Below are 18,689 nucleotides of genomic sequence, written 5' to 3'. Positions count from 1 at the left end.
TACAGAATTGGAGAGGGGCTCTGTCACTTTCTCTTGAAAACACAGTCAAATTGGAAATGCTTGAATTTTAGGTCTTTACATCCACAGACTAAAATCACAATATGGAGTGAATCTCTTTTAGGAGTAGTGCATTTAGGCACCAGTAGAATGGAAGTATGTCAGTGTCTTTTCTCTTCTATGATTTTAATACTTTAGAAGATTTCATATACAAAATTCCCTGAAAATGTTGCATGAATGTGGGCATAATTTTACCCTCATACCACATCCAATATGTAAGCAGGAATTCCATTTTGCATTTTCCAACTGACAAAAATGGCTTTCAAAATCTTTCAGAGGCAAAGCTGGGAAATAAATCTCAGGAGTCTAGTTTTATGTGCTATACTCAACACAGACTTTCACTTAACAAAAAATAGTCGTATAAAAACAAAGTATAAGTTTTGGGTTTTTTTTTTTTCAGTTACAAACCTTCCTTTTCATTGGCTATAAAAATTATAGCGGGATCAAAATATGATAAAATTTATGGTTATGTGTTACTCATAACCAGCAGATTACTGGACAGTTTTTATTCTGATCTAATCACCTCTCTAATCAACCTAGATGAGATTAGACACTGCAGTAACGTTTCAACTTCTGAATTCCTAACATGATTATCCCATGTGGAAGGGTGTTAGGGTTCAGGCTTCTCTGAGAAGTAACTGAGAGTGGCTTGTGCTGTAGCACAGTCTAGCAGTAGCCAATTTTCATAGAAACTTTATAAACTACAGTACAGGAAGGAAACAACTTCACATAGAAATACTTTAATTTTCCTTAATATTTTCTGCAATAATCTGCACAGGAACTATTTAATATGTGGAAGGAAGTTTGAAACATCTCTGGAGAAAATATTACTGTTCTTCTACTGCAGCTGTTTTTCTAAAGACAAGCAGCACATGATACTAGCACAGGTATAAGAAAGAGGAGAAAAAGACATTTTCAGTAATAAGTTTTCAGTTTTCAGTTGAGAAAATAATAGTGGCAGCATTTCTCTTTAGTAACTACATGTGACTTCCAGATGATGTAAGAAAGGAAGGGAACAAATCCTCTTGGATTTAGCTGACAAAGGTGGATAGCTCAGAATTAGAGTTCCCTCTGGGCTCTATTTTCAGTGAATGGCAGAAAATAAATACAGGGAAGATTTCATTCATCTTGTCCTAGACTAGATTGAATAAACTGTGTCCAGAGTAGCTGTTTTTTCTCCAGGCAGTGGTAAGGCAGTATAGAATTACTGGTTCTCCTATGAGCATCTATACTGCTTTTCAGTAAGTTTAGGTAAGACAAACTCCACCTTACACTTAGCAGCATTTTCAGAGTTAGGTTAAAAGGTTAAAGTAATTTAATTGGGTTGGGGGTTTTTTTGATCTCCAATATTGAGTATGTTCATTCACATCCTTTACAAAGTATCTGGTCAATTATGTCTAAGAATCAAGAAGAGTTTATGAATTTTTTCATTGAAGAATCACTTTATAAAAGCAAAAATTCTCTTGGGCTCAAGACCCAAAGGTGAGATCCTGTCCTTCCCTGTTAGTAATGTTGGTTACCACAAAGGATTGCAGAGCAAAATTCTTTTCTCTCTGATATTTTTCTGAAGCTAAATTGCCTACATTGTTTCTGATGTCTGCTCAAGAGACAGAGATAATCTAAGTTGACACAAATAAACAAACAAGCAAATAAATGAATAAATAAAAGCACTGTGTGTACTTGAAACAATGGGTTGTTATGAAGTTGGGTGCAATCATAATTGTCACATCTCAGTTAAATATCTCACCACTTCCATGAAAAGAATGTAAAACAACATTTCAAATATATCTGAAGATTGTAAAATATGTGAAAATAAGCTAATTGTGTCTGAAACAAAGGATGCTTCGGAGGATATTAACATACTTGCATATACATTTTACTATCATGATCAAATAATACAGGAGGCAGTTCAGAAGGAGGAGTGCAATACAGAGAAACCAGATGGTTTTTTGCATCACAGCTCACAGAAAAGAGAATATGGTCCTGCCATTTTTTAAAGAAATAAAGATAAGTAAGTGACAAATATGGAGGTTTTCAAATGGGGGCGGTTAAGCAAAAAGACACTAGAGCAATTTAGCTAGTCCTCAGTATAAACTGGAGGCAGAAAAATATCAGTGTCTCTTTGAAATAATGTAAGATAGAAGTCTCATGAAGACTTAGCTCTATTCCAGGTGTTGCTAAAAATAAAAAGGCATTGCTGACAGTGTTGGGTGAATGCAGTAGGCTCAAAAAAAAACCTTACAGGAAGGGTAGTCATATTTATCTACTTTGCTAGATTTTTTTTTTTTTGGCATAACCACAGAAATGTGAATAAATAAAAAATGAAAAATAAATGCCCTCAAAACCTTGGAGAAAAGGTCTAGTCGGCAAAGTGTATAGGGAGACCCATATGTATTCACAGCATATGCTTGAATATTTCCTTTGTTTTTGGACAGTTCAACTGCTTGTTGGGCCACACGTGAACCAGGTTGCAAACTGATTTTAAATCAGAATAACCCTTTTTTTCTTTAGACTTTCACCATTGCTAAAGGCTTGAGGAAGCTCACCTCTCCAAGACCCTTGCACAGCACCTGTGATCATACTTCAGACTGCTGCATTTACCTGGCAATTTCTTCATGGGAAGAAAAGTTCTCTATTTGTTTTGTAAATGAGGAAGTGAAGTACATAGATTTGGTTGGCCCTGGCTCATAAAGTGAATCTCTGGCAGACCAGAGAACTGATCCAAGCTCTCCATCACCTCATCACAGTACCATAATCACTAAACTCTCAAAAGTAGTTTTTTAAATATATAAACTTACACATAAATTGGATATAAACAACTCTATGCTGAGAGCTTTGATACCTCTAGGACTAAATATGGGTCAATATTTCTTACAACTACAGAAATAGCTTAGACAGCTCTTCTCTTAGTTGATAGCCCACACTGATGAGATTGTTCCACTGTTTCTGATAGACGATACTAAGCCAGATGAAAAAAAACAACCAAAAAGAAAAAAACTGCTGAGAGGAGCATTAGTTGTAATGATGATCACTTGTTCAAAGCTACTCAGTACAGGGCCCCACAAGGAGTGACACTACCACAGCCAGGGAGGCAGGATGGAATCAGGGAGGATCCATGAAGGATGGGAAAGGACAGGGCATGCTTAGGTCAATACTGCCGTTGAAAGAAATGCTGCTGAACCAAGCTCTTGAAAAAGTTCTAGTCTTCTTCTTGAAAGAGAGAAAGCTTTCCAGAAATCCAGGAGTACACTGACAACTTTCTCGTCTCTGGAAAAATTCCTCTTATTTCCAAAGATGTAAAAATCAAGTGTGGAGTTTTAAGGCTAACTAGAAAGGTACATGCAAAGCTTGTATGTGTGGTGCTTAAACTCGATTGGATTAGTCTTGGAAAGCTGTGGCCCAGTCCATCAATTCACAGTGGTAGTTGTTTAGGTACTGAATGTTCATCATTTCCTGTTGGAGGTCCCACCTTTTGATAGGGGAGAAACACACAAGGAATTAATTCAGATTGTGAGTACAGATTGTGAGTTAACTTAAGCAAGCCATAAACTTCTGCTTCAGTTTTGTCTTGATTTACACTAATTATATGGATATTCAGGCCTGTTTCTATCAAGTTCAGTGCTAATAAGATTCCCCCTAACCTTGAATCCAAAGTACTGGAAGAGATTAACAGCCAATTTCAATTCCTAATTGAAAAATACGTCATTCTCTCTTTGAAATTGCAACACTTCTGCAAGGACTAGCTTCAGGAAGCAGTCCCAGGGTTAGATTACAACCGTCCAGCCGTTGCACAGAAGCATGTGGTGAACATCTTAATTTAAATTACTAGTGCTTTATAACTAAGGGTCAGAGCACTTAAGACAAGCACAACAGAGAGAACTTTGCAACTTTGCTCATTGTCGTAGAATTTATATTCCATTGTCGACTGGGCCTCAGCTAAACAGGGGATCTAAACAAAGGACACCACAGTGACTGTGTCTGTTATTAACTTCCACTAAATCATCATGCTTGAGTTGATTAAAGGCTCAGTTAAATCCCAGTCACATCTATGGCTTCTGGAGCAATGATAGATAATCCTTATGGCTCAACACAAATAAAATCATTGCCCATCTTCAAGTACAGACAAAACTACAAGACCCAAGAAATATACAGTTGGATTTGCTAAGCAGATAGCTAAAAAATGCTAAATGACCTTGCAAAGATCTGTTTTATCTGAGCAGTTATTCAGTCTTTCTGCAGAGTGGACACGAGATATTCTTTCTGTGTTTGCAGACATGAATGGGACAGCCATTGAAAATTTTGTCTGTGTCATTTATAATGTTTCCTTCATGAACTGCACCTGGCATGTGGGCAGGACTGCTACAGAAGATACCCAGTACTTCCTGTACTGGAGGCCCTCGAAGTAAGTAGGTCTGCTTGAATCTTGGGAATTTTGATTTGTGGTTGGACATGTGACATTGTCAATTTTTAACTGATACAGTATTTCATGTAAAGGAAAGAAGATCTCACAGAATGCCAAAATTACATCAAAGATGATTGTGGAAGGCACACAGGTTGTCGATTCCAAAATGTGACAATAGAAAATAAGGATGCTTATTTCCTGGTAAATGGGTCTAGAAGTGGACAAAACATTCAGTCATATGAGAAGAAGATACTGCTGTACCGAATTGGTAAGGATTTTTTATTGATTGAATTTCCAGTTATATGTTAAAGGAATGAAGAAGTCATCCCTAGGAAAAAGCATGCATTTTAAAAATATTGCTCCTCATAATAGGTTTGGGGTTTTTTTCCTTTTTCTCAGCCCTGATGTCTGAAAAGTGTAAAGTATAAGAATGGACAAAAACTAATGAAAACAGAAACAATCTGGAATCATAGGTCAGAGAATTGTGAACACTTCAGTCAAATATTTATTCTCTGAAAGAAATGTGTCATCTATTAGAATTAACTAGCTAAGGATTCTTGAGTGGGACTGTCTAGATGTTGGTCTTATTATCTTGTAATTACGGTATTAAAAAATCTTAAACCCAAGAAACAAAACCAAACCTGCATAAATCATATGCTGAATTCAATAAAATCTAATAAACGGCTTGTGTTTTTTAATTTTCCTTATTGTTGCAGCTAGTGCTCTAGGCTCCTCAACTGAAATGTTAAATCAGGGAGTCCTGCTTCAGAATATAGGGAGAATATAGTAATTCTGCTATAGTAATTCTGCATTACATCTTTTTAGACAGTTGTTTGAACAACTACCTAAGTTTTTAAAATGGCAGAGTGAAGAGAGCTGTTACTAATCAATAGTATTTCTGATTATATTATTGTAGAAAAACTCACCCCTCCATTAAATGTCACAGTGAACTGTACAGAAGCTTCTCATAGATGTAGTATTTGGTGGCAACCACCTCGCACAAGTCATGTGAAAAGAAGAAGTTGTTTCAAGTATGAAATTGTCATAGAAAACAAGGTAAGAAAAATTATGACATTTAATAGCATTTTGTATGTCTCTATTTCCATACATAACACCATACAACCAGTACCCTGTTCTCATCCCCTTCTTTAATAACTTGGATGAATATGGAAAGTAATATTACAACCTTCAAAAATAAAGTTCAAAATATTTGTGGGAGCATTTGGGACCTTGTTGTTCCAACAGTAAAAAATAGAAATTAAAAAAAGAAAAAAGGAGACATAACATAGCTAAATTAAATGTTTAAGAATGCAAAAGATACACAGGCAAAAAAAAAAAAAAATGGAAAAAACATTGTCTGAGTTTATTCGTAAATTTTAGATACTTTGTTTTAACAAGTAAAATGTAAAGATTTTGTCAACCTGAGCATTTTTTTGTTTAGTGCTTTAATACTCAATTCTGCAATCAAATTTAAACGGTACAATATTTCAGAGCATTATCAGGGAGGAAAAACCACTTAGAGGAAGAACAGCTTAATTTCACAGTCTTCAAAGGAAGGCATTTAAAATATTACATACACTTTTTTTTCTGAAAATCAAGCATTCATGAGAGAAGACTCTTTAGTATACAGTAATAAAAAGAATAATCTTAAAAATTAAACTTTTCTCTTGTTGCTAGGCTGATGCTGAGAAAAACACCAAAACCACATCTAAAACAGTAAGTCTGTATTAATGTAACATTTATGCTATATTGAAATTTCTTCTGTATCAGAGCATCCTCCAACCAAATTGGTTTGGTTTCACACTGCCTGTTTCAATGTGCTGCACATTCTCTTTATTGATAAGTTTTCTAAATCTGAAGTTTCAAAATGTTGTTTATAAAACATTGCACAAAAACACCTGCACATGTGGAGCTTGATATTGTTTCACAAAATCTTCCATTTTACATTCTTTTTTACTTCCTAGCAAATTCATATATATGTAAAAGTTGGGTCATGATTCTTTGTAACACTTAGACACAAAAAATGTGGAGAAATTTTTCTTTATTAATGCTCTGTGGAAAGGATTGAGACACAAGAGGTGAGAAAATATTACCTCACAGATTAAGCCAGTATAAAGATGGCACAAAAAAAAAGAGTGCCAGGTCTTTAGTGGAGTCTAAGGAGCCAAGAAGCATATGGCAAATTCGATCTTCATATTACCCAGTAATAAAAATGTTAGAACAAGAGGAATTAGGATGAAACAATCTAACTTATTAAGGGATATTTTTCTACTTGTGATTTCACTCTAGTCTGTACACAGAAAGATTATAGAAATGTGAAATGTAAAATGTAAAATTTTATCATAATTATATAAAAATAATACAAAAATTCTCATTCTACTTGTTTTGCATTTAGGAAGCAATCATTGAAAATAACTCCTACCTATATGAAAGCTTCAGCTCAGAAAAAAGGTACAGCGTCAAAATCAGAGCAACAGATGGGGGCCTTTGTTTAGTAAGCCCAGACTGGGGAGAGTGGAGCACCCCTGTGGAGTTTGGTAAGAGTAAAAATCCCTTCCTTGACCTAGTTCAGTAATTACCTGTCTGCCTTATTTTTTACTTCATGCTTACGGATGGAAACACATTGATTTGTTAGGACAAAGAGAGTCAAAGAATTGGCATGTCTCTTAATTTTAGGGAGCTCTCCAAGCATTCTTGGGAGACAGTGCTTCTTGCACTGGAATAGTGAACAAAGCAGACCTTTTTGAGGTCTGTTGCCAGCTGTTTTACTTTTTCCATCTTTACTCCTGACTTTATAAACTTCTTTTTCCTGCTGTTGCTCTCTGCCACCTTGGATACTTAAATACTGTGTAGGACTCAGTTCCTCAGGTCTTAAGTTACTGTAGACAGTCCACGTGCTGTCAGCCATCCTATTACTTCATGTGCTACAGAGCAGTGAGGTGCTAAGCTAAAGGAGTCATCCCTTCATACAGTGTTTGACACTCTGATGCAAAGCAGATTGCACATAGCTGTGCAATCTTTCATGACCTGTGATGCTAACCAGCACTTTGATGATTGCTTGATTTTCAGGAACACAACAACTTACATCTACTTCACCATACGTGCTATTTCTGATACCAGGGCTGGCAGCAGGTCTCACACTTTTTCTCTGCGTGGCAGTGTAAGACTTATTTCTTGTGCAAATTTTTATTCTATAGTTGAAATAACACTTCTTCCCCCAACAGAAAATCTGTGGCTTCTTTTTAAAGGAGATAAGAGAGGGAGAAAATCGACACTGAGCTATACTAGGAATCATCTCCTGGATGTTCCTCAAGTGTGCTCTATACTTTTGATTCCAAACTTTCTTATCCACTTGGTTAATATAACTCAATGCTTTCCAATACCGGGACAAGGCCTTGTATCAGTACCACTTTCCTGCCATCAGACCCTGCAATGCAGATGGTTGGTACATGAAATTGTTTCCATGTTTTGATAATATTTCCCTTTCATATACTTAAAAAAACAGCTTCTTATGAGGCTTTAGTAAGTCATAAAATAAATTATTGTCATCCAAATTCTGAACAACAAAATTATAATATTGTAATCAGCCTACGTAATTCTTAGCTACTTTTGACGTAGAAGAATACTGCTTATCTTAGAGAAATAAAATAATACCTCAAAAGCATTATTATATAGTATGTGTTCATATCACATTATATAATATGTGTTGCATATTAACACATATAGTATGTGTTAATATGCAATATTAACATATTGCATGTTAAGTCTTTTCTTCACCAAACCTTTTTGTCACTGTAGAAGGGCTTATTTGAAAAGAACATCTGTTACTGTACCACAGCCAAAAGACCCATTCCATGAGCTCTCTCCAATGGACTTCCAGGTATGTTTTCTTTCCATTTGCCTGAAATTAAAAAATTTAGTTCCAAAGGTATGACCGTAGTGTTAGAAAGATGCAGACAAGCAAGAATCAATTTTCTTTCTTTTTCTTGTTCTTAGGGTATGGAAAGAGAAGGTCGATATACAAGTAACTTGTCTGTTTTACTTTTTATGAAATAATTGTCATCTGTCTACCTGAAGCACTGGAGAAAATACAGTTTCACCCTGCTCTCCCTATAAGCCATATGCTATCACTAGAATAATGTTGAGTGTAAGTTTCTCAGCACAATAATAATGCAGAATCAGGCAGGGAGAGAAGGGACAAAGAAATCTACAGTAGTTTTTCCATAGCAGATATTTAGATCCATGATAGTATTTGGCAATGATGCTAAAGGAGAAAAAGTTTCTAGGGTATGGTGAGCAAGAAAGTGGAGCAGAGTGTTGAGAGGTGCTAACTTATGCAGAACACTGGAATGACTCGTGAGAAGGAACAAACAGACAAACAGTGCAGGAACTTCCCTTCTAGAGAGCATATTGCAGTTTGCTGCAATTTTCAGTCTTTGGATTGGCAGCAGGCAGGTCTGGAAGCCAAAATTTGTCTGCAGGGACACACTGAATTTCTGGCGAGCCTTTATAAAATCTTTTACTTTCTCTTCCTTCATCATGTTAAATTTCTGTTTTAAAAGATGAATTTTCCAGCTTTTTAGTAAAAATGTCTTTTGTTCCTCTTTGGGAACTATATGGAGAGAATATCTAGACGTGTTTACTTCGGTCTTCTAATTGACAGAGTCCTTCTATAGCTTCTACACAATAAATAACAACTCTGAATGACAGGAGATTCATAAATCATGACCTTGTGACTAATCTCATGCATCAAACCCTAAAAAAAATGTTATATTCTTCCTTTAATAGACAGAAGATATGGATCTATTAAAAAAGCAAGAAACTGAAGAAATAATAAGTCTTGAAGAAGTGATGGAATGCAAGTGAAATGAGCAACTTGATTTTTTTAAAGCATATATATCTTGTTGGCAAAAATTAACAAGGTTTTCATATTCTGTTACTCCTGGAAGCAGGGAGAAGAGTATTGACTGTAGAGGAAATTCCCCAAGAAATTATCTTTAAAAGCCTCTTTGTATTTGGTTGCATTTTCTATAAACATTTGAAGTTTGGACTTTTTCTGTTTTTTATTATGACAAATACTACAATATTTCAGAAAAAAAAAATTTCAGTATTGCTTTGGAAGTTATTATATTGGTTTTCAACATGATGCAAAAGAATAAGTAAGAATAACCAAACTTTAGGGTTTTATTCAGGATCTCCAGTGGTTTAGTGTCTCAAAAAAGGTACATCCATACTGCGATTGTGATCAGGAATAAAATTTGACATCTGTTTGAAGGCCCACTGTATGAAAATCAGCCAAGATCAAGCCTGTTAAGAAACATCACTTGCTCATACAAAATGACTACTATTAAAGATCATCTCTTCATATCTGTGTTAGATGAAAAAATTACTTAATATATGATTGCTAACAGGTAGCAGATGTAGATGTGTATATGTATTGAGTGGGAAATGTTGGAAATTGAACATTTGAACTCTGCAGCAGAAGCCTGTCACTTGCTAACTGCAAGTGGTTCCGGCCGGTTATGTGTTTTTATAACACCTGGATGAAGCAGAAGTATCACAGCCTGAATCTTCCAATTAATAAGGAGATATGAGAGAAACCTCTCAATTTAGAGGCTAATCACATATTTTGACCTTCCATTTGCTTGAAATTGAATATGAGTCAGTGGTGCCCTGACAGCCAGGAGGGCCAACCTTGTCCTGTGGCACAGCATCACCAGCCGGGTAAGGGAGGGGATTGTCCTGATCTCTGCACTGGGGTGGCCTCACCCCGATTCCTGTGTGCAGTTTTTGGTGCCACAACACAATAAAGATATAAAGCCATTAGAAAGTTCCCAAAGAAGGGCCACAAAAACAGTGAAGGGCCTTCACCGTGTTTGTTAAGATGGGAAGGTGTATGAGAAGCGGCTTGAGGTGACTTGGTCTGTTCAGCCCAGAGGAGACTGAGAGGACACATCATTGCAGTTACAACTTCCTTGTGAGGAGAAATAGAGGTGGAGGCACCGATTTCTTCTCTTTGGTGACCAGTGACAGGACCCAAGGGAATGGCCTGAAGCTGTGTCAGGGGAGGTTTATGTTGGGTATTAGGAAAAAGTTCTTCCCCAGAGGGTGGATGTGCACAGGAACAGGCTCCCCAGGGAAGTGGTCACAGCACCAGCCTGACAGAGTTCAGGAAGCATTTGGACAACACTCTCAGGCCCATGGTGTGACTCTTGGGGCCAAGAGTTGGACTCATTGATCCTTGTGTGTCATTTCCAACTCAGGTTATTCTATGATTCTATAATTCCATCAAGTCTCAGGATGGTTAAAGTAATCTCAAGTAGCTGAAATCCTATCATGGAAAATAAAGTCCTCTCAGTAATAAAATTCCACTAGACTAGGTTACCATCAAGAGAGCATCTTTGAAACTAAATTTTTCTATGGTTCTGTGTTTCTAAATGAGCTTTCGATAAAAATTTATTCTGAATGCCTCAGGGAGACGGTTCCTCGTGGGACCATCTCTCCAGACCGGTTATGGTTTCCTGGGTCTGAGCTACAGACTCCACACCAGCTACCACAAAAATTTATTTTGAATGTCTTTTTAAAACAGTGCCAGAGAAGGATCCTTCTACTTGAGTTAGTATTGCCAAAAGAGAAAAGCACCTGCATTAAATGTGGATAACTAAAGCCAACACTTACTTTAATCTAAGGACAATTAAACAGATACAGTCTACTGGATCCTCTCCATCCTGCTTCACTTAGAGTTGATCATGCCCATTGAGGCACCCCTTACATACCCACTGCTTTCACTGTGGAAGCTGCTGAGACAGCAAAGTCATTTAAGAAAACTTGTTCATTATCAGCACACTAATGAGAAGACCATAAATCATATCCAGGAAACAGCGGAGATGGTAGTAGGAGTGGGACTAAGATATCACTTTCCCATCCCTAGGCAAAGACCCCAAAGTCAGTGGAAAAGGATGGTCAGGCTTTACAACCTTTTAACTAAGTGGCTTGGATGCTCACACAGGAAGAAGTCCTTTATTCTGGTCACCTATGGCTGTTCCTCTGTTCTGTGCTAAAAACTAGAAAGATCTTGCTCCAAGGAAAAAATTGAGGATCTTGTTTACCATTTGTATTTTTGTGATATACACATAAACTGTAACACACCAGTACAGCAAAACACCCAGACGGTTCTTGTGAACACTCCTGTTTTAGTTGGAGCAATAAACTATTCTTCAACTTTTTGTGATTTTTGAGAAAATTTGGGTTTGATCCTGTTTCTGCAATGACTTTACTCCCATTAGAGCCAAAAGTCTGTAAACAGCCCTAGTGTCTCTGTCCAGGTTTCTCTTCTCTCCTTTACTCTTTCTCTTTCTCTTCCTCTTTTCTTCTCATTTTGCTTCCAACTCCTGGGTCATAGCAAGGCCACTCAACACTAGTTTTCTGGCCTCTGAAAGATGACAGACTTTGCTACCCTCAGTAGCACCATCTTTGCTTGGGAATTTTTAAAATGTTTTTGATTTGTTTGCATTTTTGAAAGCCTTAGGTAAGGAGTTGCCCTAAATATAGACAAGAAGTCCCCTGGGTAGAACAGTTCCCTTTTCTGCAAAAACACCACTGTCCTTGTGGGCTGTTTGGATTGTTTTGCTGCAGTATGTTCCAGTTTAAAAACAAAGTACCCAAATCCAAAAAAGACAAGCTCTAGTCTTCCTCATTGTGTTTCAGAGATACATAATCTGACAGAGCACACAAAAACACACTGCTTCCCCTCTGCCTTCTCTGCAGGCTCAAGAGATCTTCAGAGTGGAAGCATGGACAGGCAGGCAAACAAAAATTCTGACTTCCTTCATTTTCCACAGTCCCATTTGGCTCTCCATGGCATTTCTTACAGCTCTGATTTTATTACTTGGGTACTTGTCACTACCCTACTCTAGGAAATGCAGTGTGTTACGACCACGAAATTGAGTGCTCATCTTCCAAAGATGAGGACACAATAAATGCGGCGTTTTTCATTCTTTGTGATCAGAAGTCCTTTCCTCTGTCTATACAGCACAGTGAATGTTCAAAAAATTGCCTACATGGTTATGTATGGAATTTATTTATTCTGGAAGTACAGTGATACTTCTGAAAATGGACTTCTTTTACCTCTGAATGACTACCATGGGCTCAGACCTGATGTCCAAGCTTTCAGTTGCTTTGTCTGTTGACATCTATAAAGTGATAGGGTAGTCATAGTGATTCTTACCAAAATGAGCTGCTTATTTGACTAAACATGCTTTTTGGTAGAATATCCACTTACACCTATATGGTCGTCATTCCCACTCTTTTTTTCATAACTATGCTTCAGAAAAACTTTGTCATACTGTTATTCTCTACTAGCATATGAAGAGAGTCAATGTCCATGAATCGGTCCTTATAAAGCCACCATTGCCTTAGATCTTTACCTCTGAAACCACAAAAGACCAGGCCATGCTCTGTTGATTCTCTCGTGATTCTTGATTCTGTGGACAACTGGAGTTTTTTAAGTTCTGGATGCTCAAAGGGAGTTGCTCATCTCCCCAGCTAACACCGAGTTATTAACAGATGTGATCAAATGCGTGAACACAACCATTGAGTGCCACTTAATGCATTGGTTCTTTTTTCATGCCTTGCTCTATGCTTTTAGTACTGCATGTGAGCAGAAGTGTGGTAGGTTCTTTTTCTTTTTTTTTTTTTTTGCTAGAAAATATTTTTGCAGACAAAAAGTTTCCAGTAGGATGAGTAGACTTGCTTCACTACACCTGTGCATTTTATACTACATGAGTTGAGGAGAAAAAAGCAGGTCAGATGTCCTCTTTGTGGTGTTGGCTGGCCTCAGTGACAACTCAGTATAACTACTATTGACAATCAATGTAAGAGAATGAAACCAGAAAACAACTGTCCACTTCGAGTTCATCAGTCACCAATCTCTAGCCAGAATCCAGGAAGCAGAAATACTCATGAGCCCAGGCATTTCTGGGTCTCTAGAAAGTAAGCCCTCTTTGTCTCCAAGGAAAGTCAGCACTGCACTACCTTCAGCTTCCTCCCTTGGAAATAACTGTATCCTAGTTATGTAAGAATAGCTGATATATAAGAACTACTGCTCATATGGTTAAATCATTCCATATGTCAATAAAAAAAGCTCTAGGATAGGAACGACCATGGGATTTTGATAAAGGCAATTCCTGGAACATCCAGGAAAACTGTTGGGCAGCAGATGAATTTTTCCAAATATAGTAGCCAAGAAATGGGAGTGGTAGAGAAGTACATGGACTGTTCTCTTTCCTACAGGTTTTTAACTCCAAGCAGAAAGGATCTGCCTGTTCTTAAGAGGAAAATGTTGAAATATCTTGGTATTTGAAAAATGTCATATTTTCTTGTGATGCTTCAATTTCAATGTGAAGAAATAAAATTACTTTACATGGATTTTAAATCTCCATATTAAGCAAACTACATTGTCTTCTGTGAAACAAAGGCTTTCAGGGTATAAGGGAGGTTTTGATGTTTTATACTGTTTATAATAACCCTCTTCTTTAGAAAATGTATGGTTGTGACCCGAGAAGGTAACAAATGCTCAACAGAATGGGCCTGGAATGGCTATTTGTATTTGGATGCTTACCTACAATTTTTTTCTGTTTCAGTGGTGGTTTGTGGTTTGGCTATTTTCACCCTAGGAGAAATGGACTGAGGACAAGCCCACCTTTTGATAGTGATATATCTTATCTGAAGACATCATACCCAAGATTTGAAATCCCCTTTTTCCATCTGCTTTAAGAACATTTACAGTTTGCATTGTCATCTCCCTGAGAACCCCCCCAGGCCTGCTTACCCCTGCCCAACCCCCAGAGCTTCCCTCACCCTGCCCAGAGCCCAGAACCCCACATCAGTCCCTGGATCCATCAGCCCCTGCCCAGTGATACCACAGCAGGGACAGTCTCTGGGTTCCCACAGCCCTGCCCTGCCCGAACATGGGCCCTGCCAAGCTGGGCTCACCCTCAGGCCCATGACCCTTCCCAGTCCCCAAGAAGGTTCCTGGTGGTCAGGGTTGGGGTTGCCCTGGTCCCCAGTTGCCCTGATCTGGACTGGAGTTGGGGTGGGCTGGGACTGCCAGGCCTTGCCCCGATGCCTTCCATGGAGAAACCCCATCCTCCATCCCCCAGAGATGACTTGTATAGAGAGATGCTTTGTACTTCTCAGTATTGTTTAGAGCTAGAGAGAAATACCTGTAAAAGTAAATATTTTTATGCACTTGCTGGATTCCCAAGCACCAGCATGCTCTGGTGCAATGAAAAGAGAAATTTAACCAGCTAACTTCTTGTTCGTGTTAAAAGTACTCCCGGGTTGGGCAATTACAAAAATTTGCTATGAATCAGTGGGGAAGTGATGAACATTTATTTTGCAACACTTCCGATGTTAAGACGGTTCCCCAAAACACAAGCAGCAAGGGAGACAGCCCTATTTATAGTTATACAGCCTTTTAAAATATAGTATTTCCATCTTCTCTGAACCTGAAGACTATAATAGATAAACAAGGTAAAGACATTTTGAAATAGAAGGTAGGTCCATCTTTTTCTTTCCAACTGTTTTGTTTGCTGAGGTATTTACTGAGTCTCCAGGAAGTCCAGGACTGGAGGGGTCATGTCCCAGATAAAAATCTAAAAAGCTGTCAGAGGAATATATGGAACTAAGTTGAATGAAGATTTTTTTGCAAATAAAGTACCTGCAGCATGCTAAGAAAGAACCTAGACAAAATTTTGATTTTTTACTGGGTTTGATACTGAATTTTTAAAAGTGAGAGACTGTTCCTCAGTCATAGAATCATATTCACAGAATGATTTATGTTGGAGAGGACCAAACCCTCCATGGACATGTTCCAGTAGACCTGGTCGCTGAATGTCCCATCCAACCCGGCCTCAAACACTTCCAAGGATGGCGCATCCAAACTTCTCTGGGCAACCTGTTCCATTGCCTCACTGCCCTCACAGTAAAGCTTTGTATCTGACCTACATCCTTAAAAGCACAAGAACTAACACCCTCAGCAAACTTACCATATTCAACATTGGGTAACTTGAGTTGATGGATATTGCTGTGACCTATTTTGATATTTTCTGCTTGCAGCTGTTTACCCACCTGCCTGACATCTATTCATCCTAAACTTTATATATAGGAGATAGAAGAACAATCTTTAGAACTTAAAATGCTGTCACCCTGTATGTCAATGTATGTCCATAAAGTTTATGCAATACTTCTGAGATCACCAGCTTTTGTTTCACACAAATTGTTTTGTTGCAGCTATAATACTATCTTTGGAGGATTTATACATAAAAAATTTCTTCATTGAATCTTTCAGGGCAAATATCTTTCATTGTTAGCAAACAAAATGAAATAAGTCTTTCCTAAACTGAGCAATAACTAGCTGGAGTCTAACGTACCTAAGTGTGTGCCATGATCCTCCAGCTTGGAGTCACATGATTTTTCCTCATCATGGATATTCCTGTGTTTGCAGGCATGAATGGGTTGGCCATTGAAAACTTCTCCTGTGTGATTTATAACATTTTCCTCATGAACTGCACTTGGCAGGCAGGAAGGCATGCTCCAGCAGATACACAGTATTTTCTCTACTGGCAGAATTCAAGGTAAGTAAATCTGCTTGAGCCAGGGAATTCTGAATTCTCATTCACCACATCACAGTGCCCATGTTTAACTAAAATACTTTGCTGTATGCAGAGATGAAGAGGAGATGGAATGTGAGCTTTACATTAAAGATGAAAATGGCAGAAATATGGGATGTATCTTCCAAAATGTGAGCATAGGGACTGAAAAAGCTTACTTCCTGGTGAATGGGTCTAGCAAAGACTCCCTGATCCAGTTCTATGATGAGTACATTGACCTGTATAAAATTGGTAAGTAAATAGTTTATTTTGGCTTTATTTTAATTACTGTATTAAAATAGTAGAGCATTTATCCCTGAGAAGGAATCATGTACCCTGTCTTATCTAGAGTTGAGAGTAAGAGACTGTGGCCTTCTCAAGAAAACCTATTCCTGAAGCAGAAGACAAAGAGGGGAGTCAAACAGGAAAGCTCCACAGCTGCATTCTGTCTCAGATTCTTTAGCAATCTTCCCTTATGGTATTTAGGTTTTTCTCAAGCAAGGTCCACAAAACTTAACAAACTGTACTTTTCCCTGCTGTCTTTTCAGTGATGGCCAAACACCTTTCAACAGAGGAGAGGGGAGACTTTTTAGAAGTTTATCTGAGCACTGATTTCTGCTTTTCATTACCAATGGGGATGACATACAGGACACCATACCCTGGAGTAAATGAATTAAGATACATACAACATACCTTATGCACATGGTGCTGTACTTGAAAGCCTCCTGTGCAGTTACTTTTACTGTGGCAAATTCTTGTTGGAAATGTCACACTGGTTTTGGTATTGCGTTAAAAAAATGCACAAAAAAGGCTTCATTCTATAAGAAGAAATTGACCTGTAACATCACTCATGGCAGATAAAACAAGATTGTTCTTAGACCAAGTAGCCCATCAAAAATAGGCCAGGCCTGTCCCTAAAGACAGTAGTGTAAAGCAGTAGTGTAGCTGATATTAAACTTTCCTCTATCAGCCTTTTGTCACCCTTTCTGCCATGAGTGACTGTCTTTTGCTGTTCCATTAATCATGTCATTGGCAATGATCAAAAGATAAAGGTCCTCATAATTTTGCTTACATCTCTGAAGTGAAGGGAGATATATGAAGAAGTTGGCTAGGCTGTTAAAAATGGAGTGTCTTTCTTAAACTTGTATGGCTACTTTTGCAAGGAGGGAATAAACTGCAAAGTTCACAACAGACTGAAAGCAACACCTTCGTGTCACAGAAACATCGTGAGGAGGCTTAGAGAAAAAAAGATCTTTGAATTTCGTACTTTAGGGATAGCAGCAGCTATAATAATATAATATAATAATATAATAATATTACTCTGCAGTAATAAACATCATCTTAGAAAGAAGACAGTACTTTATCTTATTCATCTAGAAAAGTAAATGGAGGGGGAGTTGTGTCTTCGTATTCTCCTATATTATGTTCCCTGTCTTAGTCCCGTTTTTTTCTCATCCTGTGTACACGGTTTAGAAAACTTTTGTCTTTCAACTATTTCTAATTGGTCCTAAGAAAAATAGATATGAACTAGCATCTTTCTTCATGGAGTGTTACTTGCAATTTCACTCTCTTTCATAAAATCAAAAAGAGATCAAGGGATTTTTTTTTTTAAAAAGTGAATTATTTCAATTCTTGATTATATAATTTCAGAAAAGCTCATGCCTCCATCAGATATCACAGTCAACTGTGATGAAATGAAAAATGATTGCATTATTCAATGGCAACGACCCCAAATAAGTCATTCTAACAAAGGCAAGTGTTTTAAATATGAAATCAACATAAAGTACAAGGTAAGAATGTCCTCACACAATATTAATTCATATGTTTGCATTTAGCAATGCACATGGGTGGAAAGAAAATCAGTCTCTCTTCTATGATGTAGCCTTCCCCATACATAGCATCTTATTCCTTTGTGACTGCACTTTTCAGGTCCATACCAAATCCTGTTATGCCATACTGCCCCATTTTTTTTTTTTTTTAAATCTCTGCTCCCTTGAGTAAGATGCTGCTGGAGATACACTGGATGACTGAGACAGTCCCAGAGGAGAAGCATGGTAAATCAAGATTCAAACATATCACAGCTTTGTGACAGCAGTCAGAAAAGGCACTTCTTACACTAAAACCTGTTGGAGTTGTCCTGGGTTGGACTATTTCCAGTGGAGACTGGATCTCTGTGGAAGGGCAGAGCTGGGTTTTAAATAGTGAAAAGAGAACTGTACATTCACTTAACAAGTTTGAGTTAATGGAAGTGAATGAAATTTCTCCATAAATGAAACACAAATAGCTTATCGATATATAAGCATCATACCTGTTGGTCCAGAAGTTGAAGATTTGCAACGATAAATAAATGGAAAATAAATGTGAGAGAAAGCAGAAAAGCCGCGTAATTAAGGACAGGTTAGTGAGGGTATGACCTTGACTTCACAAGTCTTCGGGCAGCAATAGGGAAGGAATGAGGCTGCCGTGTTCCAAGAGTAGATGTAAACCACTGTGGCAGAATTGCATCAAAAGGCCACAGGGTGGCAGATAGAGACTACAAAGGAAAAATCTTACTGAACTACAACCGGATTTGGCCGCCC

General features: G+C 37.7%; 1 protein-coding gene across 1 annotated transcript in view; it reads left to right on the top strand.

Moving 5' to 3' along the window:
- The first annotated feature begins 1,961 nt into the window (after positions 1-1,961).
- LOC116440004 (interleukin-5 receptor subunit alpha-like) overlaps positions 1,962-18,689 on the top strand; it is a 27,963-nt gene continuing 11,235 nt past the window's right edge. Inside the window, exons 1-9 of the mRNA XM_032100213.1 lie at positions 1,962-2,068; positions 4,330-4,459; positions 4,552-4,727; positions 5,376-5,515; positions 6,137-6,175; positions 6,855-6,996; positions 15,966-16,095; positions 16,187-16,362; positions 17,761-17,900. Of these exons, the coding sequence (XP_031956104.1) occupies positions 1,999-2,068; positions 4,330-4,459; positions 4,552-4,727; positions 5,376-5,515; positions 6,137-6,175; positions 6,855-6,996; positions 15,966-16,095; positions 16,187-16,362; positions 17,761-17,900 (1,143 nt within the window). The 5' untranslated portion in view covers positions 1,962-1,998. The remainder of the gene's footprint in view (positions 2,069-4,329; positions 4,460-4,551; positions 4,728-5,375; positions 5,516-6,136; positions 6,176-6,854; positions 6,997-15,965; positions 16,096-16,186; positions 16,363-17,760; positions 17,901-18,689) is intronic.

The sequence above is a fragment of the Corvus moneduloides genome, chromosome 2 (assembly GCF_009650955.1).
Source record: "Corvus moneduloides isolate bCorMon1 chromosome 2, bCorMon1.pri, whole genome shotgun sequence".
Classification (NCBI taxonomy): Eukaryota; Metazoa; Chordata; class Aves; order Passeriformes; family Corvidae; genus Corvus; species Corvus moneduloides.
This window is presented reverse-complemented; position numbering and strand designations above follow the sequence as displayed.